At 40.7% G+C, this 27,762-nt stretch overlaps 2 protein-coding genes across 7 annotated transcripts in view; one reads left to right on the top strand and one right to left on the bottom strand.

Annotated features, from left to right (window-relative positions):
* The window catches only part of LOC102232724 (catenin delta-2-like), a 174,325-nt gene that overhangs the window by 18,591 nt on the left and 127,972 nt on the right, over nucleotides 1-27,762 (top strand). For all 5 annotated transcript variants that reach the window (XM_023335130.1, XM_023335132.1, XM_023335133.1 and 2 more), the window contains one exon: nucleotides 25,919-26,055. In XM_023335130.1, the coding sequence (XP_023190898.1) occupies nucleotides 25,924-26,055 (132 nt within the window). In that variant the 5' untranslated portion in view covers nucleotides 25,919-25,923. Of the gene's footprint in view, nucleotides 1-25,918; nucleotides 26,056-27,762 lie in introns of those variants that run through there.
* Nucleotides 1,471-9,602, bottom strand: LOC111608835. Of its 2 annotated transcripts, XR_002752877.1 has the most exons (3): nucleotides 9,398-9,602; nucleotides 2,144-8,895; nucleotides 1,471-1,641 (listed from the first exon to the last, which is right to left on the bottom strand). XR_002752877.1 is itself a non-coding variant. In XM_023335128.1 (2 exons), the coding sequence occupies exon 2, from the start codon at nucleotides 8,542-8,544 to the stop codon at nucleotides 2,446-2,448; it is 6,099 nt and encodes a 2,032-aa protein (XP_023190896.1). In that variant the 5' UTR covers nucleotides 8,545-8,895; nucleotides 9,398-9,602; the 3' UTR covers nucleotides 1,697-2,445. The 2 variants fall into 2 exon arrangements, 1 of the variants encoding a protein (XP_023190896.1); XM_023335128.1 differs by lacking the exon at nucleotides 1,471-1,641 and having other exon boundaries at nucleotides 1,697-8,895.

The raw sequence follows: 27,762 nt of genomic DNA, 5'->3' as shown, positions 1-27,762 counted from the left end.
AGTAAGGCCAGAATCGGGTAAAGATAACCAAAATGTTGTTAACAAGACTCATCAGATTGGTTCAGTTTATCTATGTTTTCAAAGCCGGGGCGTGTCACTTTTAAATAAAAGAGAAAAAAAACACTGACGTCTAGATTTACACAAACTATAAATCTAAGAAGAGTACTCTGTTGCAGGTGCTTGAAACCTTTTAGCAGAACCTAGCTTTCAGAACCTTGCCACGGCCAGAAGCCATAGAAACAATCGACACTGCTTAAGCTAAATTATTGGGAGTCATGAGGCTAGCCATTAATAAAAATCAATGAGTGTTGTTTGGAGAGCTCTCATCATATATCATCTGCTCTGTCATCCCTCTGTGTGAGATGATTTCTATTGGTGTCATCCCCAACTGGATAATAAACCAGAGCATTTTATCATTTATCGTAATAAACAATTCAGGTTTGTCGTCGCGATAAATTCCAATTAATGATGTATAAAACATCCTAAACCTGTTCGTGTTGCCGTGACAATTTTCTCCACAGTTAAAAAAAAAGAGAAAGTATCAAATATCGATAAGTGTGAAAATATGTGTGCAGTTTAGTGATACGAATCACACTTCTTTATGCATATGGTGTCCTGAAGAAGCACATTTGCAAATGGGTACGTTTCTCAAGAGGTTCTTATCGCCTCCCTTCTCCAAAAAAAAATTAAAAAAAATTATACAGCTGGTTGCAAGTGAGACGAAATCATATTTGAAAATGCTTTGAAACCGATTTATTTTTATTTATTTATTTTGCCCCCCTGACATATTGTCAGTTTCTCGCTGTGCTCCAACTGGCGTTAGGCTGTCGTCCCGGCTGTGTAATGCTGCTGATCTCGCTCTTAGACTTCTGAAAAAAAAAAAACGCCGGCTGCTGCTCTTTGATGCTACTTTCCATAAGCGATTTCGTCTGCGATGTCGTTTCTTCGGAGAAAAGCCCTTCAAAGTCGACCCGATGTATTATGCATGGCGCTACAGTAGGTAGCCAGTAGTGCTCTGGGGTGGTAATGGGTGATGTTCAATGCACTGAGAATAGCTATGGGAAGCCTTTGTACTGAAGGCTTCTACTGAAGATGAAATCCTCTGTGGTCAACTTTTCTTCTTTTTATTTTTTATTTTCCCCCTTCAAGCAAATATATGTTCCATTTAAGTTGTGGATGCTTTACTCTTTCTGCTGCGGATGTATCTATGAACTTACATTTATTAGCTGTACTATGAAGCTTGGAGCTCTAATGTTGACCTTCGTAGATCAAAACAACACAAATCCAGATATGTCATTTATGTTTTTCTATGAGCGGATGCTTGTTTTGTTTTTTTAACTTCGTTTTAGTTCATGAACTGCTTCTATCATAAACCAGATTCTCAAGGACTGAAATGTGGGTGCTAAGTCTTTTAAATCAACGTCTATGAGCTAATGGGTTTGTGGGATCTGTGGATTATACAGTGTCAAGTTCTTTTTTAAACTGTGCACTTCCCCACTTGAAAAGGGATGGATGACCCCATGCAGATTCTTAATGGCAGGGATTTTACTCGAAGGACCAAACAGTTTTCCTTGCTTTTACTTCCATTTATTTCAGTGTATGGACATATTCACCATTGATCCAGAAGATGCAGGTAAAAACCTTTAAACAAACCCAAAAAATAATAATTACTAATCTGTATAAATTAATTTCACTTAGTTGCAAATTATATAAATAATACCAAGCAACCCATCACAAATTAAATATACAAAATAATCAAAATTAAATACACAAGTAACTAAACTTATGTTAACTTTAACTTAACTTTAAAGTGCATTCCAAGTTAATATTTACATTTCATACACATACATTTCTTAGCATACAAACATCTGCTTCTCAACATTAATAATAAATATTTATCATAAATTTAGCTTTAAATTATTCTTTGAAGTTGATGGTAAATTAACAATTGAACTTGTTACCCAAATCCATTTCATCAATGCAATAATTAATTCAATCATAAAAGTCCATCAGTCAATGAACGGCAAGCGTCGCCGCTGCAATCCACCACCTCAGTTCAGCTGTCACTAATGATCCGATCGGCCAAACTGGATTGTAGACAACTCTGCGGTCCGATCTCATAACAACACAGTTTATATCTTACCGGCTGCCTCTCTGCTCATCTAAAAGATCATCCAGTTGTACACAGGTTGACTAGGATCTGTGATTCAAAAAGTCCCAAACTCCTGTCCTCTTTGTTTGACGGCTTCAACTTCCGTCTTCTCTTTTTTTTTCCTTGTCCGTCCCGCTTTTAGGTCCGTGTGGGAACGCACAACTTTTTTTCTTTTTTCTTTTTTTTTTTTTTTTTTTCTTCCTTCTGATTTGACTTCACACCTCCCACTCGATCTTTCCATTAATCAATGGGAAGATCGCAGCCCATTGTCATCTTGGTACATCTGGAGTTTTTTACTCTTTGGTTTGACTTTCCATTTGTTCCTCTACAGGTATTAAGACAATGAGCCTCCTAACATCCCTGTGAAGAATGGTGGTCTTGATTTTGTCTTTCTTTGGTGGATGAGTTGGTCTTTGCTTGACATGTCTTGTTATAGGGGTGCAATAACTTGGGACAACCTGGACATTTACGTCCCTCACAACACCCTTCTTGTCAGGACTTGCACTTACAACTTTGCCCAGCATAAACTGCCCTCTAAGCGCATTTTGGTCACACAACCAGACGATGTCCCCAACAGCCACATTTCTCTGAGAAGTGTGCCACTTACTCCTCACAAAAAGGTTAGGACCAGCCAGTTGCCTCCAACTTTTCCAGAACTTAGTAACCTCATTTTGCATAGCTCCAAGTCGTTTGAATGAATAGCTGGAAAAATCAAACATTCTCATATCACCACTCTGAGATGCTCGTCCAAGCAAAAGACTGTTAGGTGTTATGTACTGAATACAACCCTCTCGACTTTGTATTCTCGCATCAATTGGGCGCTCATTTGCAAGGTTGGCAGCGTTGTACAGAATTGTATGAAATTCACTGAAAGTCAGTGTAAATTCTTGACCAAGACTCTGGAAAGCTTTTTTCACAATGCCAACAGCAGCTTCAGCAGCTCCATTTCTGTGAGGTGAGTCTGCGGGAAGGATTTTCCACACCCATTCAGTCCCATTCTTTGCTGCTGCTTCTTCCAAATCTGATCTGTTTTGGGTGCTCAGGTACCTATACAACTCTTCCATAACTGGTTTTGCTCCAACAAAATTGGTGCCTGCATCAGACCAGATCTTCTGTGGGTGACCTCGAATTGCAGTAAATCTCTGATAGGCCATCAGGAAACTTTCAGTGGAAAGCGAGCTTGCCAACTCAGTGTGAATAGCTCTACTGGCCATACAACAAAAAACGACTCCCCAGACCTTAATCGTCACCCTTTTCTTGACGTCATCTCTGACATAATAAGGTCCGAAGAGGTCGACTGAAGTGAACTTAAAAGGAGGTGCAGGCTCAGCCCTCTCAGGCGGCAAATCACCCATCAACTGCTGACACTTCAGAGCTCGAGCTTTCCTACAGACCATACAATTGTCAACAATCTTTTGGGCTATCCTTCGTCCTTTTACAACCCAGGCTTTTCTCCTCATCCTCAGTAGGGTTCCAGCAATTCCATCATGTGCAGCATTGTGAGCTTCTCGGCCCAACAGTGTTGACACCCAGGCATCATGGGGTATGATGGGAACTGCAGCTCTGTCTTCTCTAAAGATCTGTATCCTGCCGCCACAGACTAATAATCCAGACTCTTTGTCTTGATAAACCACCAACCTATCTATGGTTGTGTTGGGAAAGTTGGCACCCATCTGAGCAGCAAGAAAAATATCCCTGAGAGCATCCTCTCGTTCTCTCACAGAGATTACCCCTCTTGAGCAGACTGCCTCCCACTTTGGTTTAGCTGCAACTTGATTTTTCTTAATGAATCTCTTCGCTGCTCTCCAAACCCAGACAATTGTCTTGACCAGTCGTGTCAGACTGCTAAAGCGGCTAACATCTATCAGATTCTGTATGGATATTGATGGCCGCTGCTTCTTTGCCAAAACCTCTGCCTGATTTTGCGGTAATTCTTGTTTGAGCTCTGATTCCTTTATCCCAGTCCTTGTGGTTACAGCAATGAATGCCTTCTTTTGCAACTTGGTGATGCTCCCTTTTGCATCAATAGCAAGTTGTTTAGATGATTTAATTGGCCACTTTTCAACTAGAGACTTTAGAAATGCTGGGCCTTGTTGCCACTTAGAGTCAATATCAAGATCTTGAGGGCTAGCTCCTCGGGTAATGATGTCGGCAATGTTTTGATTCCCAGGAATCCACCACCAATCTTGGATCCTTGTGTTGCTCTGGATCTCTCCAATCCTATTTGCAAAGAATGATTGAAACCCATAGCTTTCTCTTTGAATTGCTCCAAGAACTGTTTGACTATCAATGAGGTGATACCACCTCTCAACTTTGATTTGGCTGTGCATCTCAAAGTACTTCTTTAATCGTGATGCAAACACTGCTCCGCACATCTCTGCTTTAACAGCCTCACCTTTTTGTTCCAATGGAGTAAGCTTAGCCTTGGATTCCACCAGCCTAATGATTGGGTCTCGAGCTGATCCCCACCTCAGATACAACACTGCTCCATAAGAATATTCACTTCCATCTGAAAATGTAATTGCTAAAGGGTCACTGCTGTTATGAAAGGGAGTTAATGCTCTGCTAAACTGGATCTTACTAAGCTGAGTGTACTCTTCAAAAAGCTTGATTGCATCTTCTCTAAGGTCACTTGAGAGTGCTAAATCCCAGGTGTCTTTTACTTGGCTACTCACATTCTTTGCCTCTTGGAAAGCTTTCCGCACCAGGATTGCCCCCTTCTGTTTTGCAGGAGTTACTAAGCCAACTGGATCATACAGACCAGACACCTGACTGAGGAGCTCTCGCCTTGTCAAAGGGTTTGGTGTTTGACTTCTGATTTGGTCCAACTGGAGGTCTTGTCCAAGTCGCATCTTTTTTTTCCTCTTTGAAAAATTTATGCTGACCATGACATGGAGTTTATCCTCCTCCACAATGTACCCCAGACCGAGTGCTTTATTGTCCTCATCCCGCATTTGGTTTGGTAGAACCATGGTCTTTACTTTCACTTCATCCTGCTTGTTGTTACAATTTTTCCTCCCACTTTGCCCAGAAAACACCCAAGGTTTGAGTTTGAAACCTCCAGCTTTGAGAATGCACTCCACATTTTCTGTGATTTCCTTTAGCCTGTCTGGGTCATTGTGGGATGTTAGAATGTCGTCAACATAGCTGTTATTCTGAAGGACTTGTCGCTCCTCTTCAAGATGAATAAATGAGGGTAAACTTGCAGTTTCTCGCATCGCCAACTGTGCAATGCATCCTGCAGGTTTATCTCCAATGTTCACTCTTGTAATTGCGTAATCTCCAACTTTTTCATCCTCAGAATCACGCCAAATAAATCTGTGCAAGTGAACTTCTCTTTCCTCCAGCCAAACAGAATTATACATTTTCTTTATATCTCCTAACGCAGCATAAGCTCCTTCTCTGAACCTTAATAGGACAGCACGGATCTGGTTTAGGACATCTGGGCCTTTCATCAGCAGGTCATTCATACTTATCCCTTTAAATTTCTGGCTGCTATTCCACACAAGTCTTACAGGAGTTGTCACTGAGTGTGGATTTGGAGCAATTAGGTGGCTTACATACCACACTGGGCCGTTCCATTTGTTGATTGCTTCCTCAGACAATTTAATTGCAGCTCCACGCTGAAGCATGTCATGCACTTGTTCAGTGTAAGCAGCTTTCCAGTCAGGTTCTTTAGCCAGTTGCTTCTCTGTTCTAAAAAATGTAGCTTCGACTGCATTTCTGTTGTCTGGCAGGGATGCTGGATCTTCCAACCATGGGTACCTAGCATGCCAGTGAGGTTCGTCTGTATGGCTGTCTCCTTCATTGTAGGTGAGGCCTTCCTTCACTACCTCAAGCTCCCTTTCTTCAGCGAGCGTCATCGCCTTTCCTCCCGGCTGACAGTTTCCACAACGACATCCTCCACACTTAGGTTCACAAGCCGTGCCAATACTGTCCCATCTCCACCACTCCAAGAAATCTTGGCTTGTAGTTGCAGTCTTTGATGCCTTAAGTTGGTTGGAGATCTGATGAATTAATGGCGGATGCTGTGGGATTTCATGAATGACTTCTTCATATCTCACAGCAGCTGCCCTCATTGACCTTGCAAAATGTGTTTTGGTTGTATGAGCTGTCATGGCAAGTTCCTCAAACAATTCTGGATGGGTTCCTCCAACCACTTTTCCTAAGGGCCCCTCCCACAGTACAAGGTTCCCCACAACTCTAATTCTTTGTGGTGTCAACTGACCTTCCCTGTGGCTTATAAGTAAGCTTATTTCTCTGGGTCTTACAAGTTCATCCAGTGGTACGTCTGGAAAAAATCTTTTCAGCTGCTTTGCCTTGACATGCTTATGAATGTCTGCAATGCTGTCAAGTCCATAACAAACAAGCTGATAAGGTTTCAGAGTGCCTTTGGAGGTTTTCACACGAATTTTCAGGAGGTAACGTTTAGTCTCCACACAAACTTTCATCCCTCCAACTCCATGGACAATGAGTGTGATCTCCTCACTCTTGAGGTTTAATCTGCTTGCAGCCTTGTGTGTTATGTAATTTGTATCTGACGCCAGATCAATTAATGTGCCAATCTTTTGTCCAGCATTTGCGGTTACTTCAAGAAGCATCATTAACACTGGCAGCTCCTGCACTCCACTATCCATCAGGAAATTTAACTGATTCTGAGTTGTATTAAAATTTCTAGATGCAGTATTTGAAAATACATCTCTACAATGTCTGGCCAAATCAGGTGACAATTTCTTAAGAAATTCTTCTTGATCTTCAGTATACTTTCTGCTACCTTTGTCTTCTTGTGGGCCAATTCGGTTCCTCCTCTGGGTTGTGTTGCTTTTCTTAGCTTCAGCACTTGGGCATAGATAATAGTGATGTGGATCCTCCCCATTCCTGCAGCTTTGATTCTTGCACAAAAACCCAGGTTTGCAGTATGATTTATCATCATGTATTTCCAAACATTTTATGCATGCTCCTACCTTCTTAACAGCAGCTCTTTTTTCAGTTAGTGTTAATGTTCTGAACTGTTTGCAAAAATAGAGTCTTTTTCTGTGTTTTCCATCGCCGCAGACAACACAGCTTACGAAGTCATCAATTGCTTTGACTGACTTGGTTCTGGCGTGTCTTTGCTCCATTCGGGTCTCTCGCCTACTTGGTTCTTCTTCTCTCAGTTGCTCTAGTTGCTCATAAATATTTTCTTGATCTTTCAGAAATGCAAGGAGGTGATCAAACCGATTCTCTGGTACCACAGCATTCCTTTTATCAGCTGCATAAACGAGCCACTCCTTCTTCAGAGCTTCAGGAAGCTTGGTCTCAACTGACTTTGTCACCAGAGGATTTTTGATGGCGCCAGTATTTCCAAGGTCACTTAAATCCTTAAGAGCCTTTTCAACAGCTTGAATCAACTCCACGATTCTTCTTGGCTGGTGACCCCTAACTGCAGGAATTCTCTGTAGCTCCTCCACAATTTCAATTGCAATAGCTGTCTGATTTCCATAGCGGTTCTCAAGGACTTGAAAAATATCTTCTGGAGTGCTATAGGAGGTTAAGCGAAGGTCTCTTGTGATTTTCTCATCTAGACTGTCCAGTAGCTGCACTTTTTTCACCTCTCTTGAACCGGTTGGTTCTCCTTGTTTTTGAAGAGCTTCCCAGTCCCTTTTCCATCTATAAAAATCACGCCTGTTTCCAAGAAACTTTGGGAGAGATGTTGGTTTCAGCTTGATGGTTGGTAATGAATAATTTTGGGAAGCTACAGTTTGCTCCTTTCTTCCTTCATCTTCTTTTAATCTTGCATTAATGAACTCTGCTGTCCTGGAGACCAACTTTGGGACACTAAGTTCCAATCCTCTCAGCCGATCTTGAATTTCATCCCGATAGTCATGAGGAATCCATCTTTTCCAGCGACAATGAACTTCTTTTGCAGCCTTTAAAAGTTCCTTCAGATGACTGAGGGTGAAGTCATATGCCTCTTTTTCCACTCCTGGTGCAATAGTGGCAACATGTTCACATTCTGATTCTGCTACTTGAAGTGCAATTAACAGTTCAGTTTTCCCAAAAGTTCTCCACAGGGTCTCCTGGATTAAACTTTTGATTTCTCTTACTTTTGCTTCACATTCATTTGCAGTTTTTTCCAGGTCAGATTTCTGCTGTTCAGTCAGTGCAGCGTCGTCATCTTCACCCAATTTGGATTCCACTTCTGCGATGAGACTTGCTTCCAGATCATCATTTGCTGCCATTACTTTTCCAGCCTCTATGTTGAGCTTGTTGAAATTGTCCTTTAATTCCTCTTCAGTCATGTCCTCATGCGTCCGAGTTATGTTATTGATCAATCGAGTCAACAACCTCTTTGCTGTCGTTCTCTCCATCTTTAGTTGTTCAACAGACTTCTCATCAGCTGGTTCTGCCATCTTTTGAATCAGTCTCAGTTGTTCACAGATATGAAGCAAACAAATGATGTCAGCTACTGTCTCTTCTTTAACAAGATCCTTCAATTAGTTTCTTTCTTTCTCATCAGCAGTTTGTGGTCGGTTTTTCAATGCCGCTGGTTTATACTGTTGCCGGTTTTTTGGCCGGTTTTTACTGTCAAGTTCTTTTTTAAACTGTGCACTTCCCCACTTGAAAAGGGATGGATGACCCCATGCAGATTCTTAATGGCAGGGATTTTACTCGAAGGACCAAACAGTTTTCCTTGCTTTTACTTCCATTTATTTCAGTGTATGGACATATTCACCATTGATCCAGAAGATGCAGGTAAAAACCTTTAAACAAACCCAAAAAATAATAATTACTAATCTGTATAAATTAATTTCACTTAGTTGCAAATTATATAAATAATACCAAGCAACCCATCACAAATTAAATATACAAAATAATCAAAATTAAATACACAAGTAACTAAACTTATGTTAACTTTAACTTAACTTTAAAGTGCATTCCAAGTTAATATTTACATTTCATACACATACATTTCTTAGCATACAAACATCTGCTTCTCAACATTAATAATAAATATTTATCATAAATTTAGCTTTAAATTATTCTTTGAAGTTGATGGTAAATTAACAATTGAACTTGTTACCCAAATCCATTTCATCAATGCAATAATTAATTCAATCATAAAAGTCCATCAGTCAATGAACGGCAAGCGTCGCCGCTGCAATCCACCACCTCAGTTCAGCTGTCACTAATGATCCGATCGGCCAAACTGGATTGTAGACAACTCTGCGGTCCGATCTCATAACAACACAGTTTATATCTTACCGGCTGCCTCTCTGCTCATCTAAAAGATCATCCAGTTGTACACAGGTTGACTAGGATCTGTGATTCAAAAAGTCCCAAACTCCTGTCCTCTTTGTTTGACGGCTTCAACTTCCGTCTTCTCTTTTTTTTTCCTTGTCCGTCCCGCTTTTAGGTCCGTGTGGGAACGCACAACTTTTTTTCTTTTTTCTTTTTTTTTTTTTTTTTTTCTTCCTTCTGATTTGACTTCACATACAGAATAACACATTGCCTCTGTATAGACTTAAGTCACCAAAGTTAATTATGCTGGCAACCAAGATACTTAATGATATTTTTTTTTGTCTTTCTCACAGTACATCCTTTACAAAGAGTTTCCATTTTGTAATTGTGACGCTGGAAGAAAAAACATTGATTCCCACCCACGTCTGACAGGACCCATGTATCAAGCGAAGAAAATACACACATTTTATGGTCTTTGTATGGAAGGGAAAATGTTTTTCGTCTAATTGGACCGAGGGTCTCAATGATTTTGGCAAATACTGAAAGAATAAGCCGTCTTTTAGACTTTTAATTTAAAAGTCTAAAGGATTTTTTGACTACTTTATTTCTGTTTATGCATTTTTTTTTGGTATGCATGTACGTGCAGAATGTTCCGCTGGGACGTATCTTAAAGAACGAATATAAAACTCAGTGATATAAATATAAAACTCAGCTTAATCATACATTCCTGTATTTCACAAACATGTCAGTTTGTGAGGTTAAATAAGTTTTTAGAACCTTAGAACCCCACCATCCAATGGGGGCAATGATTGTCACCCGCCTGGCTTTGCTTACTAATTATAGTCCGCTTGCAAAAACAGCACAATGCGAAAGCAAAACGCACCAAACAACACTTTCATTTCAGACCAAACAAGTGGAGCAAAGTACCCCAGACAAAAAAAAATGTGTCTTTTGCGTTCTCTCGTAATAATGTACTGATCAGTTCATGCGGCATATTTGAATACTGAAAGTCTTTGTTGCTGTGGCCACTGTACATTCTGCTGTAATATAAGGTTTTCGTAAGACTTTTTCCATGTGTGTTAATATCTCGTTTGTGAGATATCTGAAGTTTTAGATCTTTTTCTTTAGTATAAAAATGCACCACAAACCTACGTACAAAATGCAAAAGCAAAACAGGCCAAGCACGGGCTTTCCACCTCCCTTCTAAGATATAAACAGAAACTTTCCGTAAAAGGAAAGAAAGAAAAAATGCAATTTACTATTTGGACTATTTCTGAGTTACTTTCATGGGGTAATAAATTCATATATGACTGTTTTGATTGTGTCTCTTTTGTGTTTGTAGTCTAAATGGTTTAACGGGTCGTTTCCCTGTGCAGGTCCATCTCAGCCTTACGCAAAACAGACATAAACATGCAGTGAATAAATTGATTTCCAATCAGTGTTTCGCACCAAAGAGTTAAGAGTCAACACATTTTCACTGAGGCTCTTTATATGTGCATATATTTGAAATTTTAAATCCACATTTGTGACTGTATACAAAATGTATTTGCGATACCTACAAAACTTTTGTGAGGTAATGAAAAAGATAAAAAATTTTCCCCATGTCCCCTAGGGGGCTCTGTACCAAAGGGCTTTCCTGGTGTGAAATTTAAAAAAAATATACAAATAACTCACACTTAAATTTCACAAGAATTTGCTAGCAGGTCACATAAAGTTTTTTTAAAAACATACATAATCATTTTAATGACACTATGCTACCATTTATTTCTCTTCAACCCACATTCATTACGACACAAATGGGAACTAATTTTCTTTGTTGTCGACTCAGAAGTTTCCCATCCAGCTAGTTTCTCCTGTCATTTAATTAGACCAACTCCAGCTACTGAGCTTAAGACTTTTGTTTTCTTTTTCTTGTTTCTGGACAGCATGGGAATCGCTCCAGTTTGACCCAGGACTCGGCCGCAAAAAGCTGGTTTACCACCAGTAAACATAACTGGTTTACCACCAAACATAACTCTCAGTAAACCCCGCCAATCCTCCAGTTTGGTTCTGACAAAACTCTGGCATGTGCTTCACAAAGAAAAGCCACATTTTGACCAGCACAGTTAACTCTGAGGTGATCCAGTCTGTAACTTTCCTCCCTGAATGCTCTTGTGCACCAGCGGCTCTGTCACTGTTGCCTCTTTTGCTTCTGTGATCAGGCGGCTTGAATTCCTCTGTGGGCGGAGGAGAGTCTGAAAGTGTCTTTCCAGCGTGTTTATTGTCGCAGTTGTAACCTCTGTAATTATACCATGTGACGGAGACGCTTGTGTGCAGAACTCACCCGGAGGATCTGCGGAAATATGTTTAATTCATGATGCCGATTGTATTTTTAGCCGCTTGTTGTGTGGAAGTGGAGTTGTAGCGTTAAACAATTGCCATTTTGTAATAAGGGGGGGAAGAAAATGTTTTTCTTTTGGTTTTTACTTCTGGACATTTCCCCCTTGGAGTGTTAGCGGATAGATTTCTCATGGCTACGCGCTTTTTCATGTTCGTTTATGTCAAGTAATCTCTACAGGAGTGTTGTTTATTTAAATTTGGTACAAGACAGAGCAGATTTATTCAGTTTTGAGAAGTATTTGCAAAACTGTATCTAAAGTCTATGTCTACTTTACGTCTCTTGATTCAGGCCCAGGTGTAAGTTTTTTTTTAAGTAAATCTACAAGACTCAAATTTCCTAGTAAGATTCTGGTCTACATAAAGTCATTCAGCTTTACTGGCAACAAGGTTACTGGTGTTATAGCACACAGATTTCACAAGATAAATTATTCTGAGACTCAGAATACTAAATATTAAATGGTGCCCTCTCTTCCTTCCTTCCCTTTTTCATTCCTTCTTTCTTTTCTTCTTTCTTCCCTTTCTTGCTTCCTTTTTTCCTTTCTTCTTTCTATACAATGAACCCAAGTGTCTGAGAACTCTGGGTAAAGACTGGTAATTTTTAAATCATAATCCTCTACCTTGTGATAATAAGGTGAATATTAAAAGTTGATGGTTGGATGTGTAGATCAATGGAAACATGGATAGATGGATGGATTTGTATATGAGAGAAAAGAAAAAAAACGCAATAGAACAAATGCAAGTAGGTTGTCGTCTTACAACACATTTCCTACAAGTAAAAACAACCGCTCTGTGATTATTAAAGTAAAAATGTGAGATGCAAACAGATTAAATAAACCAGTAAGCCTGGCTACTGTATGTTATATAGAGCAGGAAGAACAGACAGTGTGGCAGAGAAACCAACATTCAACCAAGCAAGTGACCAGGTGGATCAACGTCCTCACAATGGAAGCTGATTTGCACTAAAATAAATGTTAATGTTAAGAGCAGCGACGAAGCCAGTTTTTACGTTTCCAACCTGAGCTGTGCAGACGAGAACAGAGGTAGAAGGGGTCTGGGTTTAGCATCGCTTTCAAAAAGCCTACAGTAACCTTCACGGCGTTGCTGTGCTCCAGAGGACGGTCCTCAGGAGTACAGCCACGCAAGGTCAGGCTTCCTGTATGTGTAAGTGAAGCAGAGGAAGAGAAATTCAAAGTAACGGTAAGAAGAAAGTGAAAGAGCTTTGGGATTGCTCTCCGTTTCATTTCCATCTTTAGATAATGAAGAAGCAAATAAAAAAGAAAATGTTTTTTTTTTCTTATTCTCCCTCTTGTTAATATTTTTAGAGAAAAAAAAACTTCAAGTGTTCGAGATGGTATCTGTTTCCATAAAAAACAGAAAGATGTATAAAACAGAAAAACAGGACTTGTGCGATAACCTAACAGTGGTAACAGAACGATCTGCAAGAATAAGATACAAAAGCCCTCGCTCAGAAACCACCTCGCCTGTTGCTTGTTTACTCAAAGAATCATCGTTTGATGGTGGCTCACGCTTTCTGGAAACAGAGAAGAGTGTCAACGTGAGATTCAGTCCAACTGGTTGATTTGAAGCTGATGATGGAGGCCACCCTAATGAAAAGTGATTACTATTTATATGCTTAATGAGGGTGTTTGTATCTAATGTGGCAATTAAAAGTATTTGTCTACTTGACATGGTTCAGTGAACACTGCCTACGCAAACTAACCTTATAAAAATATTACGGTTTTAAAACTGTCTGGAGTGACCAAATTATTATTTTTTTCTACCAGTTTCACATATTATGGCAAACACACAGAGTCACGATGCGGTACAGCACCACCCGCCATCGTTACTAAGGCGACGCTGTTTTACAGCTGAATTTAGTCAACTTTGTGTCTGCTAAGCAGCCAACTGTGGGCATTTTTGTCTTGAATCTACCACAAAACATCCATTCCAATCCGACCCTAGTTAATAGCTAAAACAGTGCATCCCTCCATTTAATGGCTGTCTAAAATCAAGGTCGCCGAGGGGGTGGTCACTGTCTCCACCAGTCAGTGTGTGTGAAAGCCGGGGCGCATCCTGGAAAAACGCAAAGAAAATTGGGCCGCTGCCAATGACGACGCTTCACACGATTCTGTCCGCAAGTGGATCGTATTTGTTTTTTCCAGTGATTAGCACCTCAGTAATTGCCTTTGCTGTGATTTGGCACGTGCTCGTCTTAAATCGAACACACGGCGCCACCTGTGGGGCGCGCCGGTTCTGGGGACGCCCCTGCGGATTGCTTGACGGCCTCGAACAAACGACCTGCTTGCGAACAGCGAATGCGGGCTATTGTTACCGAGACACAACATTACCCGCTTCCCCGCTCTCACACCATCTCAGTCTGTGGTATCTTTGTTGCCTCCATCATGTGCCGAGCAAAGTATTTATATATTCAGCGAACATAGTCCTCATTTGAGAGAGAGAGAGAGAGAGAGAGAGAGAGAGAGAGAGAAAAAAACAATTACAGTGTAGTAACTGTTTTTCATTCCCCAGATGCCGCATCCTCTTGACTTTTGGTTCCACATTTACATCTCACTGCGATTGTCTGAACTCACTGGAAGACGAGCTTGCCCTCTCTCCCTGAAGATTACTCACTCTTTCTCTCTATCTTGAACACGCAGACACCTGGTTATTTATTTATAGCCGTCTTCTGTGCCTTGCGGTGTTGCCAGACAGGATTAAGGGAAAGTATCTGACTGATTACAAAGATACAAAAGTTTAATAATCTTGCAGAATTAAAAGTTGTACCTCCGCCTTGCCAGGTAGTTTGGTAGCCGAATCTTAACCAAGTAGTTTTTGACGTATTAGCAAAGTTATTCCTACTCCTCACCCATTTGTGTCTGGCTCAAAAATCATTTGAAAGAGCAAAACGTGAAAAGCATGGAAATAAGAGAACAACTTGCTGCCATTAGGCCTTCACTGATCAGATCTGATCGTCTCTTCATCACTCACACGTTAATGGGCGAACGTTTTGTCCTCAAAGCGAATTTAGCACACCATAAGAATTCAAGCTAGTATGAGAAAAGGCAAATTGTGTTGGGCCAGACAGCTGACTCAAAACATGCCCAAGACTGCGGTTCTTGTGGAGTGTCCATGTTATCTGCCTCCCAACAAAGCCGCACAAAAGTCGGGGTGCCCTGCTGGCCCCTAAACCGAGCGGAAGAAACCAAACCAAAGGAGAAACCAGAAAGAAACCAAACCGAAGGAAGCAACGTTTTGCTCCAGGAGATGCTTTGTTGGGAAACCATCTATTTGGTTGGTATTTTGGCACATATCAACTAGCTTTATTGCAGACCCTTTTATAGAAAAAGCCCAGTTAACAGTTTTGTTACAATTTCATGAGTTTTATTTTTGAAAGAAGCTGATTTGGAAACATGTTCTATTGGCCGATTTTGTTATTCTTTGTTACTTATACAAATGGTCATTTTGATCCTTAAAATACCAACATTTCCATTTAACTTTATATTTTGGACCATCTGATGACGTAACTCTGAAATATTAAATGATAATTTATTCAGTTACTCAGTGCTTGAGTAGATTTTTCTTTTTTTTTTTTTTTTTTACCAAATACTTGTTTACTCTTTCTTGAGCAATTTCTTGGATGGCTGCTTCTTACTTTTACTTGAGTACAATTTTTGAGTACACCTCTACCAATGAATTGTGTTTTTTCCTGTCCCTGCTGAAAAAAACCAAAAAGTTCCCATAGCATGCCATGCCCATATTTCACAGCGGGGATAGAATATAAGTCAAAAGATGGTTTCATCTCATTTGACTAGACCATCTTCTAGAAGTCTGTAGTGTCCTATGACATTCTTTCTGCTGCTTGGTGAGATGGAGCAGGGGACCCGGAAGGCGGAGGAGAGTGTGGATATGAGTTTAAGGCAGAGACACCAGCTTCTGGAGTGCACCTTCTAATTAAGCCAATTGTCTTGGATCACAGAGCCAGGATAATTGAATTCCAAGGTTGTAGGTTTATTTTGCCGTTGCACAGCTTTGCAGTGAGAAAACAGAGGGACTTTATTTGAAGTGATAATTTGAGCAAGGATTTTTTTTTTGGGAAATGATTTCATATCTGAGCGGTGTGGGATTAAAGTTGCATTGTGATCTGTCTGTATCTCTTAAAATTCTCAAAACATCTGAAGATGCTGCAACCTTTAGATGTGTTTCCTATTAATAGACATGCTATACACGTATATATACAGTATATACTATATATATATATATATATATATATATATATATATATATATATATATATATATATATATATATATATATATTTCATCTCTCGCCCATTTCGATGAAATAAAAAAAAAAGAGAGATGAAATAAAATTCATTTCCTTCAGGGAACGGAGGTTGAGGTGCCAGAGATACCATCATGGCAGGACAAGCCCCTACATGGGATGTACCACCAGCAAATAACCCAAGTGGCTGATATCAGTAAATCCTACCAATGGCTGGAAAAAGCTGGACTCAAGGACAGCACAGAGGCCCTCATCCTGGCCGCCCAGGAACAGGCCCTAAACACCAGAGCAATAGAGGCCCAGATATACCACACCAGACAAGACCCAAGGTGTAGGTTGTGCAAGGAGGCCCCTGAGACAGTCCAGCACATAACAGCAGGGTGCAAGATACTGGCAGGGAAAGCGTACATGGAACGACATAACCAAGTTGCAGGCATAGTGTACAGAAACATCTGTGCAGAATATGGACTGGAAACCCCGGGATCAAAGTGGGAAACACCCCCAAAGGTGGCGGAGAACGCCAGAGCTAAGATCCTGTGGGACTTCCAGATCCAGACAGACAAAATGGTAATGGCGAACCAACCAGACATTGTCGTAGTGGATAAACAACAGAGGAAAGCCGTTGTGATAGATGTAGCAATACCAAGCGACTGCAACATCAGGAAAAAGGAGCACGAGAAACTAGAGAAATACCAGGGCCTCAGGGAGGAACTGGAGAGGGCCTGGAAGGTGAAGACCACAGTGGTGCCTGTGGTCATCGGGGCCCTCGGGGCAGTCACCCCCAAACTGGACCAATGGCTACAACAGATCCCAGGAACAACATCAGACATCTCAGTCCAGAAATGTGCAGTCCTTGGCACAGCCAAGATACTGCGCAGAACCCTCAAGCTCCCAGGCCTCTGGTAGAGGACCCGAGCTCAGAGGATAAGAACCACCCGCGGTGGGTGAGAAGGGAATTTTATATATGCAAAATCTTTTGATGGAAAGATTTTTTGTGTGTCACTGCTTTGCTCATAAACAGTGAGTATCCAGCCCATGATATCATAAGTGATGAGACGTCTACATTGAGCTCTTTTTAGCTTTCATCGTGCCATTTTCTTATCTCACAGCTCTCATTTTACTCCTTAGATACAGTTATTAGCTTTATTGAAGTGAAGGAAATCAAGGAAGTCCATTTTAAGTTGTCCATGAAATACCTTTTTGTCAACTCCACTTTGTTAAAACTGCAGTGTGTATCTTTTACAAGCAGTATATGTGTATGTTTTTCATAACTGTTCAAACAGTCTCCATGCAGACACTTGGATAAAGCACAATAATTGTTTCTGGAATGTTTTTTGAGGTTTTTTAAAACAAATTATTAACAAGATACTTGTTAATAACTATCTTATTAACAAGTATCACCAACCTCTAGCAGCCAGGTTGGTGGGTTTTGTCTTTTTCTGTGCTAAATGATTTTTTAAAATTGTTTTGTAGCAGGCGGTTGTTGATTGCCACTGTTTTGGTTTTGGAGTCGAGCTGTAACCGTACTGGTTTCTTATGATTCTAATAGCTTGCAGTGTCAACTTAATCAGGCTCAGAGTTTGTGTGTTTGTTGATGTGTGCAGTACATTGACCATGATTAAATCATCCAGCTCTCCGGAAAGAAGTAATTTGGTGAATGTAATTTACTGCAGTCGATGAAGACGCAACACAGAACGGCATAAACGTCAGAGAGTTGGAGTGCCTCTCATTCTCTCACATTTCTACTTTTTTGACACAGACGCGTTGTCTGCTTGTGAAAACTTGCCGTAAAATGAAGTTCAGTTCTGTGTCAGCCTCTGCTAACGTCACCGAGCCTGGACGACCAAATCAACACGGGCGTTAGAGTATTGAGCCTGAAGGTTCGAGAAACCTTTAAGAACGTCATCAAGCTTCTGTCATCTCCACACATCTGTCGTTAACATCTGCTCTGGTCAGGCAAATGGAAACACAACCAGAATCGACGGAACTGTCATCCACACGGAACATGGCGGAGCAGAGAGAGAAGAAAAAAAAAGACATCAAAAGGCAGAATTGTTTCCCGAAGTAGTTTGACGTTTTGCTCTCATACATTTATTAATAATGTTTATTAAATAATTGGTTTTTATTGTAGCCAGTGGCCTCGTAATGATGTGTTATCAGAGCTGCTCTGCCTAAGTGATAAGCTGCTGGATGCTCGTTGCATCGCAGCATTGCAGTAGGTGCTGTAAGTGTCTGTGTGCCCACTTGATGTAAATGTCCATTAGCATTTGGACCTTTACCGCAGAAAGCTTCAGCTGACTGGTGATTAATCCTTTATGAAGCTTATTAAGCCATCTTCCATTGTCTGCCAGGAACAAACGCCGTTGTGTGAAAACCTTTCTTTGTGTATGTGAAGCGTAGCGTTGACATGATCCGGTCAGAGAGCATCCAAACACATGTTGGGGTATTATTAGAACAGAATGGGAATATTTGTACTTTTATTGCCAACATAGATTGAATAGTGAGGTAAGCAGCATCACCACAGGCCAAAACTATGGTTAAAAAACAAAACAAAACAAAAAAAGCTAAGATCCAAAAGCGGCACCCCGCTCCTGCTATCGTAGTAGCAAATGCTAAATGTGCATTTTTGCTATTGTTAGCCTAAAACCTCCTTACCAATCGCGGGTATAAAAGGGCAGCCAGTTATATCAGCTCCCACTGCGGTGTAATAAAATCACAATTAAATTAGGAGTTTACAGGTAAAAAGTGAGTCTTTAAATACATTTATAGCCAAAAACTGTCGATGTATGCTAAGCTAGCAGTTACTAACCGATGTCAAAGCAGTATGAGTCACGACAGATTGACTGAACAGACATCCTCTAATGGCGGCTGCTTCAGTTTACTTTTTCCTTTCTTTCCTGTGGAAAGTTCAGGAATTCCAGAAGTCCAAGATGCGACCTGATTGGTCGATGGTTTAACACGTATTCTGGGTGTCCAGTTGTTTCAGTTGACCAACACATAAAGTGTAGAAAACAACACAAGACGTGTTGAATGTACTACAATCATCACTGTGGCCTGGATTTGAGGACAATCCAAGCTCTTCATGGTCCATAGTAATGCATTAAAAACTAATTAAACATCCACTAGGTGCTGACCTTTTCATGTGTCTAAGGAACATGAAGGTACAATCTAGCGAATCCTAATCGTTTGTCGTTGTTTAGGTGTAAAGGAGCCATTGGATGTTCTTTTTGGTAGGCTGTTTCATGCATTCAAGCTTTGCAAGTCCGGTGTCAGTTCTTCCTGGGAGATCCCCGCTGCCCGCCCTCACCCACCACTGTTTCACCCCCTGGTGTGGCTGCCTCCATGGCACCAACATCCACAGAAACATTTGGGTAGACACAATATCTACATTTATCTCCCTCCCACCCCAGTTGAGGGTACCTAACAGTAGCTCCCGGTCACTCTTGCACAAGGTAGAGAAGACGTCACGGTACTTGCATCTTGGGTTTTCAACTTTGGCTACAATGTTGACGAGCAGCGAATCTAAATAGTGCCTTCTTTTGTTTTACTTTTGGCCCTGGGAACACAAAGCTAACATGTTACCGACAGCCTGCTTAGATAGTTATTGAGTGAGAAGTTACTTCCCAAGCTTTCCCAAACATTCGACATTTCAGCGTCCTTTCTGGACAATAAATCATATGTTTTTACAATCTTTACCTGTTAAAGTAGCTGGTTGAATTAGTAATGGATAATAGTGGTGGTTTGTGGTGCCAGAATGTTTGATATAATAGAGACATTTTGAAATGTCAATGTTTTATCATGTTTTTGTGCTTATACAGCATCTACTGCGGTATGATTTCTGAACTAAATTTGACCGATCTGTCTGCAGCTACATTTTTAAGGTCTGACCTCTGCAACAGCATCTGAGTTTTCATATTTATATTTAGATATTTTTTAAAAAGCAGATAACTCCATAATGTTGTGTGGGAAAGTATGAAGGTTTGACCAAAAACAACAGCACAATGAAGTCAGAAATCATCCAGTCATTACTCCCTTTATTTACGTTAGCTTAATTAGTTAGGTAGGCACATTAAGGAAATAAATTTTTTAAAAAACAACACGTACAGATTGTAGCTGTTTGAGGTGACGAAAATCACACACACACACACCCCCCCTCCCTCCTCTGTACACAGTGAAGTTTAATAGAAACACGCCACGACACAGAAAGCTCTAATTACATCTATAAAGAGCATTTTGAAAGCAGACTCGTGGGCACACAGCCTAGACAAAAGGACAGATGACTGGGAGAGACAAAACACTGCAGAGAGTTTTAATGAGGCAAGATGGGACTGTCTGTCAAACAGGGACACATTTACACTCACACAAAAGCAAAGCTTAGTGGTCTTTACGCAGGAAAAAGAAAAAAAAAACTGCAAAGCATCCACAGAGGAAGAGGCAAGCAAAGTTATGCGTGTGATTATAAATCACAGTGAGACGGCATAAAATGATTCTTGCTCTGAGAGGATTTTTGTCTTCACCACATGGTGCCTGTCTCAAACCTGACAGACGGGCTTATGGGGTCAAAAGTTTAACCTCAATATTCCCGATGTCAGACATGTCAGTCGTATCATGGCCGGCTGTACAGACGGTACAAGAAAAGCAATATCGGAGATTATTGCTTTGAAATGTGGACCTAAACACCACTGGAATATATACACTCCAAAAAAATACAAGATTATACACGAGTAAAATAAAGCCTTTAGGCCTAATCCATATTCAAAGTCCTGTCTGCGGCCGGCGGGTCTCTGTAGCCTAGTTCTGATGGCGGTTATTGGGGAAAGCTGCTTTGTACCGGTCAGTTGTGAGATGAGAGCTTGGACACGGTCTGCTGAGCTGACCTATATTTGGCCAGCTTCCCTTTCTGAACCTTCCAAACCCAAGCTTCTTTCGCGATTCCTTCTATAGGCGGGCCGGTCCCCCAGGCATCTTTCTCTGCTCTTATCCGGCTTTCTGCTCGAGTTCGAGCTTGAGCGTTCTGTCAAATGAAATATTTTAAGTGCGTGGTTCCAAAGGCTGAAGTGCTGTAGGAAGAAAATTCACACATGGCGAGGTTTTTGGAGTTTTATCGGCCTTCCACGTGCGGGGATTCGCGCTGTTGATCAAACATGGCTGGTCAGTTGTCTGGCGGAGGCTTCGAGGTCAATGCCTAGAAGCTTTAAAGTCAGAAAATGTCTACAGGCGCAACTGTGAGACATTTGTAGAAATTAGCACAGCTAGTACTACTGGTTGTAAACGTCAGCCGTCACGTTTGTTACCAAGTTATTGTATACCTTTACTGTAACTCTGAAGTTTCCAAATGGTTGCAACCATTTCCAAGTGCAGAATTCTACAGATGATACAACTGCGCAGCTTCTTGTGCTCCATTCTTTGGCGAAAAGCCGTTCCAATCAATCAATCAATCAATCAATCAATCAATCAATCAATCAATCAATCAAATTTTATTTGTATAGCACATTTCAGCAGCAAGGCATTTCAAAGTGCTTTACATCATTACAAACACAGAAACACAATGAAACATAGAATCAATAATCAAAACACGACATTAAATTTGTAATTGATTACATTTCAAATACAATCCTAAACAGGTGGGGTTTTAGTCGAGATTTAAAAGAAGTCAGTGTTTCAGCTGTTTTACAATTTTCTGGAAGTTTGTTCCAAATTTGTGGTGCATAGATGCTGAAAGCTGGTTCTCCTCATTTGGTTCTGGTTCTGGGGATGCAGAGCAGAACCAGAAGACCTGAGAGGTCTGGAGGGTCTGGAATGTCCCTTGGTAGGTTGCTCTTTTTGGTACAGGACTCTTACTGGCACAAAAAACACAATAGTACAACCTGATAAGGGAGGAAAATGACAGAGACCTGCCAAAGTCAATGGATGACCCTTCATCAGGGCTCTCTAGAAAATGTGGCTTCCTATTAAACAGCTTTTTTTTGTTTTTAGCTTCCTCTGACTTTGGGTCTTCCTCCTTTTGGACCAGCTTCTGTTGTTATCAGAGAATCTGGCTACATTTGTGAGTGATGCCTTCACCAATCTCAAAAAGTTAAGTTACCACCTGTTACAGGTTGTCAGACTGTAACAGGTCGATGTGGTTTTTTTTTGTTTTTAGATGACCTCTCAGTACGGCGACACACATTTTAAAACTCGAATATTGAAATTTCTTGGGACAATTAGTATAAAAATGTTTGTGTGCACATAAAAATGTTTTACTTATACTTAAAGTGAATGAAACAACAATCAGATGTTGACATACAAGTGACACTTGTGATTCCTAGAATCCTTATGCGTAAAATATGAAACTCATTTGGCGAATAAATGGAAAATCTGACAGTATAGCTGTATCCAAGTAGCAAATAAACTCTTCTGATGTAATTCTATGCAAAAATATTCTGTTGGACCAGCACATCTTTACAGTTTTATGTTTTAGACAGCGGGACAGGCAGTAAAACATTTTTTAGTGCTCTTATTTTTGTTTCTTTTTTTTCCAAATTCCCCCATTCTTGAAATACAATAAAAAATCTATTTCCAGGCTTTCAAAGCCTTTTAAAGACTGCACATTGACCCTGTTTTAAAAAAAGTTAAGGCTTTCTAATGTGCCGCTTATGAAAAAAGGGGCTTTGAGAAGAGAAAACGATATTGTTAAATAACGAGTCTGTAAATGTAAGCATGTTTGTTCTGTATATTGTTATTTTTACAGTTGTGGTATTTTCCATCATTTATCCTCAGGGATTTTGCTTTGAGGATTATGTATTTATTTTGATGAAGCTTCTTAGCTGATAACATCTCATGTGATGTAAAAAAAAAAATTCTCCATTTTAAACTCTATGGCTTCTAGTCCTGTTGAAGTATCACATATATTTTTTGCAATTTTTGCAGGTTAAGCTAAGCAAATCAACTGATTTGTTTTGCAGAAGAAGTTTTTTTTTAAAAGTCAGATCTTTGGTAATCTGTAGAGACTATTTGACCACTGGGGTCACTGTTTAGCTGGAATTACATATATGGTACTTACCTCGCAGCTTACAGCACCGACTTTACAAAGTATTGTGTCCCAGTTTATGTGGATTCTTAAATCCATTCAAACTTGACAAAGCAAATGTTTTAGATGGTAATAAAGACAGAGAAATAAGATTGATGACTTAGTATTCACAAAAAGAGCAAATAGAAAGACTGAGGGGTTTTTAGCTGTTAAGAAAGAGAGCTGAGGAGTGGAAAACATACATTACCACCAGTATTAGATCAAAATAAATGCTCCTATTTAGGTCAGTTGAAACACCCGACATTACTTCTATTTGTGAAATGTCAGAAAGAGCATTTCTTTGGACATTTATTTTCATGTTGTTTTGTGAACGACATTTACTTTGCATCCAATGCTGGCGCCTTTAAAATCGTCTGACTTGAGTTAAATGTTTGAAGGATCCTTCCAGCCAGGTTTCTCACAACAGTTTCCTCCTGAAAGAACTTACTTAACCGAGTCAGGTTTGCAGGCTGGCGCTGAACACGCACATCCTTTCAGCTTCACGTTCTTGTGTTGGCTGAGGTAATGGGGCTTCCTCTCCAAATAATTCATTCTGTGTCTTTCAGATACTTAAAAAAAAAGTTATCCGACTGTCATTGTCCATTCAGAAAACCTATTGTGCGCCCAACCTTAAACTCTCTGGGTGATGTTTATGACTACACGTACAGAACGGACGTGGGGTGATGGAAGAGCTTGGGCGCAGCGTAGCAGAAAGATGCCAGGAGAAGGGGGCGGGGGAGGACAGTGAAACGGGTCAAGTGAAGAGAAGTCGGTCGGCAAAGAGGGAGAGCGAGGGCAGCAAGTTTAGGAGCAGAAAAGCAACGTTAAAAGGGAAGGGAAAAGGACAACATGTAAGTAAGTGATGAAAAATTTAAGTTCAGAAACAGAGATTGGCAAAAGGATTGAGGAGAAGAGGAAGAGAAGGAGGAGGAGGAGCAGCACTCTCCAAAATGGAAGGAAGACGAGTGAAAAGCCAGGTCAGGTAGAGATTGTCGGCTTGCACGAAGCAAGAGTCGTAGTTATATTTTGTATGGTCTATTGTACAGCGCTTTGTGATTTTATGTTTGTGAAAAGCGCTTTATAAATAAACTTTACTTACTTACTAGTTGTCCTCACCTCTCCTCCGTCACCTCCCTTCCTTCTCCTTGGTCTCCCCTCTCCGTTTCTCAGTCACTCCCTTCCTCTTTCCGCTCTCATCCTTCTACTCTGCTCACACGCCCCACTTTCCTTACCTCGGCAGACGGCCGGCGTTGCCTCATGCCAACAGCCGGTTTTCATGCGTGTATGTGCAGATTCCTCATGGCGAGCCTTTATATATGTGTATATATATATATATATATATATATATATATATATATATATATACACACTGCTCAAAAAAATAAAGGGAACACTTAAACAGGTGTTTCACACTTAAAGTGTTCCCTTTATTTTTTTGAGCAGTATATATATATAAATATCAGTGTGTAAAGCTGGTTGATGCAGCTGTTCCACCAGCTCTACGCCGCTTCAGGATTACAAGGCACATGTGGAGCTCGTGTCCTCCTACGTTTGGTCAAATACGGGATGACACATGGCTAAGAGATTTTTGTTTTTATGTGTGTTTCTGTGTTTTTGTTGGGGGGTTGTGCGTGGGCGTGTGTGTGTGAATCTAAGTCCCTCTGCTGCTCCTGAAAGTAACCACGTTGCATCTTGTTTTTGCTGAAACTGAGCTGCCTAAGCCTCATTGTTTATGTGATATAGATAAATGGCTTTTAACAAAAAAAAAAAAAAATCAGAAAACTGGAATGGAAATTACCAAGAAATTAGCAGTCGCTCTAAACTGACGGACCAAACAAGGAAAGGATTAATAGAAGCTGCCCAGAACGGTCACTTTATTGAAAGAATTTGTCAAAAGCTCGACTATTTGTTCTGTAATCTACCATTCTGGCTGGCATGAAGAGAAAAAATAATAGTAAGAAACATTGTTTGTAGTTCGCATAGGGAATATGTCAAAGATGTGAAGAACCAAAATACTAAGTTCTGGACCACAGGCAAATGTGAGACAGAAAATCAACAACTTCAATGTACTGTCCCGGTATCAAAAGCATGGTGGTGGCAGCATCATGCTTTTTGTTAGCATTTGGAGTTTACGGAAATGGTCAGAGTTGACAGGAAAATGTTAATTGAAAGCCAGTGGAGGCTGTAAAATACTTAACATACGGTACAATTACCCTAAATGCTCTACTAAAGTTGAAAGGAATTGGCACAGAACAAAGCATATTTATGTGTTAGAATGGGAGAGTCAAAGTCTAGAGCTAAATCTACTGGAGAATCTATGGAAAACCTTGAAAACTGCTGTTCACGGTTGCTCCCCTTCCAGTCTGATTGAGCTTTAGTTGTTTAGTAACAAAGAATGGGCAAAGATGATCCTGAGATCCTCAATGAAAGTGTTGATGTAGAAGCACTTTTGATTTGTCTTTTCCTTCAGCGATGCAATGATGCAACAATTAAAGTCATTCTAATACAATTTGTTTACGATTTTGGTTGCGTGTCACAATGAGAAAGTCCTACCATCACAAACACTAAGACTAAGCCCTGTATCTATTTCACCACATTGTTCCTCTAAATAACATGCTGTATAATTGCTGCCACCCTCCATCGTTCACTTACAAGACAGTAACCACGCGACACAATGAGCAAGTATGTCATGAAGGCTAAAACTGGTCTCACAAACTACGCCCACTTTCTAAAAATGCTGAAACGAGTCAAAGTTTTTGCATGGAAGTGACCTTGTCTGAACGCCGTCACACCGGAGAGTGCCTTTCATAAGACCTGGACGCGTTCTTTCTTTCCAGGAGGAATGCCAGTGCCTGAGGTGGCGTCTGACAGTGCCAGTGCCGCCGCCATGTTGAGCCCCGTCCTCAATGCCTCCAACGGAGACGGCTCCGAGTCTGAAACCACCTCCGCCATCCTCGCCTCCGTCAAGGAACAGGTTAGAAGTCTTTTCTTTTTTTTGTGCGTCTGCGTGTTCAAGCACCTCTGACTACGTGTGTGTTTGTGCAAAATACACAGGAGGTTGTCAAACTTAATGAAAGATGAACACCAGAAAGCACGGTGGATACGTCCCGCAGCCCTTTCAGAGAGAAACAAGGTGACAGTAAACAGTAAACACCTATGATGGAGCGTCCCACTAAGCCAGCGTGTCACAAATATGTCACTACATCTCGATGTAGCGGGCCTCGAGCCACAGCCGCGTGCGGCGATTTCTCGCCTCATGTGACGGAAAGCATCGTTTCCCCACATTTTATCAAATCTGAGCAGCTTTGTTGGATGTGATGAGGCAACACAGAGACGAGACTAAGTCACCTTCGCTTTATTTTTCAACGTGGGTATGGCTAGGAATTAGAGTTCTGAAGCTTTTTGATGTTCATTTTAAAATTACGAGGATTAGAATATTAATCACGGTGCTTAGATGCAGCTGAACGTTCTCAACTCTTGTTTTTCAGCCAGAGTGTGGAAGGTATGCTTGGTTGTGACCTGTACTGAATTTAAATTGGGGCTCTTAAAGATATAGCAGCACTGTTTTTTCTTGTTTCTGGAAAGTGTCACCTAAACAGGTAATGCTGTTTTCACTCCAGGTTTTCAATTAGCTACAATAAATGAACCGCAACAAATAATTTTCAGTGTGTAAAAAAAAGAAAAGAACTACATGAAATACCTTCTCTGGTGAATCTTTTGGTAATGGGTAACAATGAGACTGTCATAGTTGTCAGATTTGATAGAGTGCATTCATATCTAATTCCAGATGTCTGGAAATATCTAACATATATCCATAAGCGGTTAAAATACACCAGCATGAAGCGGTTTGTTCATGGGCACAAACTGGAAGTAGAAAGGCCCAGGGTATGAAATGGCAGCTTGCCCCAATCCTGTATTTTCACCATGCTGAGCAGTAGAATTCTCATTTTGCAACAGGAAGAGCATTTTCCATATTTACCTCCTCTAGTATGCAGAATCTATTGGCAAATCCTGCTTTGATTATGTCCAGTTTATGACAACACCGTGTATTTTTAAAATCAAAGAGTACAATGGCATCCTGACTACAAGCCAAAGCTTCCCGAGTAGCACTCACCAAAATATGACCTGAAGCAACACAGAGCTACTGAGGCTGGATTGGTGGATGAATTGACGGATGAATTGATGGATGAATTGGTGGTAACCCGGTCCAACAAGTGAAATTCTCATCTGTGCTCTGGACAACATTGTTCCTAAAATCCGGGTTTCTGTTGGTCGGAAATAGTGGTGATGTTTTTTTTTTCTTTTGATTTTCATGTCGGCTCTCTGTTTCGCTCTTAGCATCTTAGCTATAAGATGCTAAATTGTAGTTCCATTGTGTCGCACTCTGAGTTGGACTGGACTAGGCACTGTTATTCATGGATTCATTTTGTTGTGTCTGGTCTACTGCAACTCGTTTTCCTCCTGTCTTGACGTAACTTGCGCGGACCGGTTCCAGACGGTTCCAAAATGCTTGTGCTGGACTTCGGACTAAGACTTTTAATAGAGTTATCTCACCCGGCTACTTTTCCAGCTTCTCTGACTGCCAATTAATTCCAGGATTCATTAAAGGAAACAAAGGACTGCTGCTGTGGCCCTACAGACTCTGGAGCTTTCTCTCCCTGAGCCTCAGAACCATCTTTTA

The sequence above is a fragment of the Xiphophorus maculatus genome, chromosome 6 (assembly GCF_002775205.1).
Source record: "Xiphophorus maculatus strain JP 163 A chromosome 6, X_maculatus-5.0-male, whole genome shotgun sequence".
Classification (NCBI taxonomy): domain Eukaryota; kingdom Metazoa; phylum Chordata; class Actinopteri; order Cyprinodontiformes; family Poeciliidae; genus Xiphophorus; species Xiphophorus maculatus.
This window is presented reverse-complemented; position numbering and strand designations above follow the sequence as displayed.

Coding starts and splice junctions, on each gene's coding strand:
- LOC111608835 (XM_023335128.1), bottom strand. CDS start 8,544: ATGGCAGAACCAGCTGATGAGAAGTCTGTTGAACAACTAAAGATGGAG.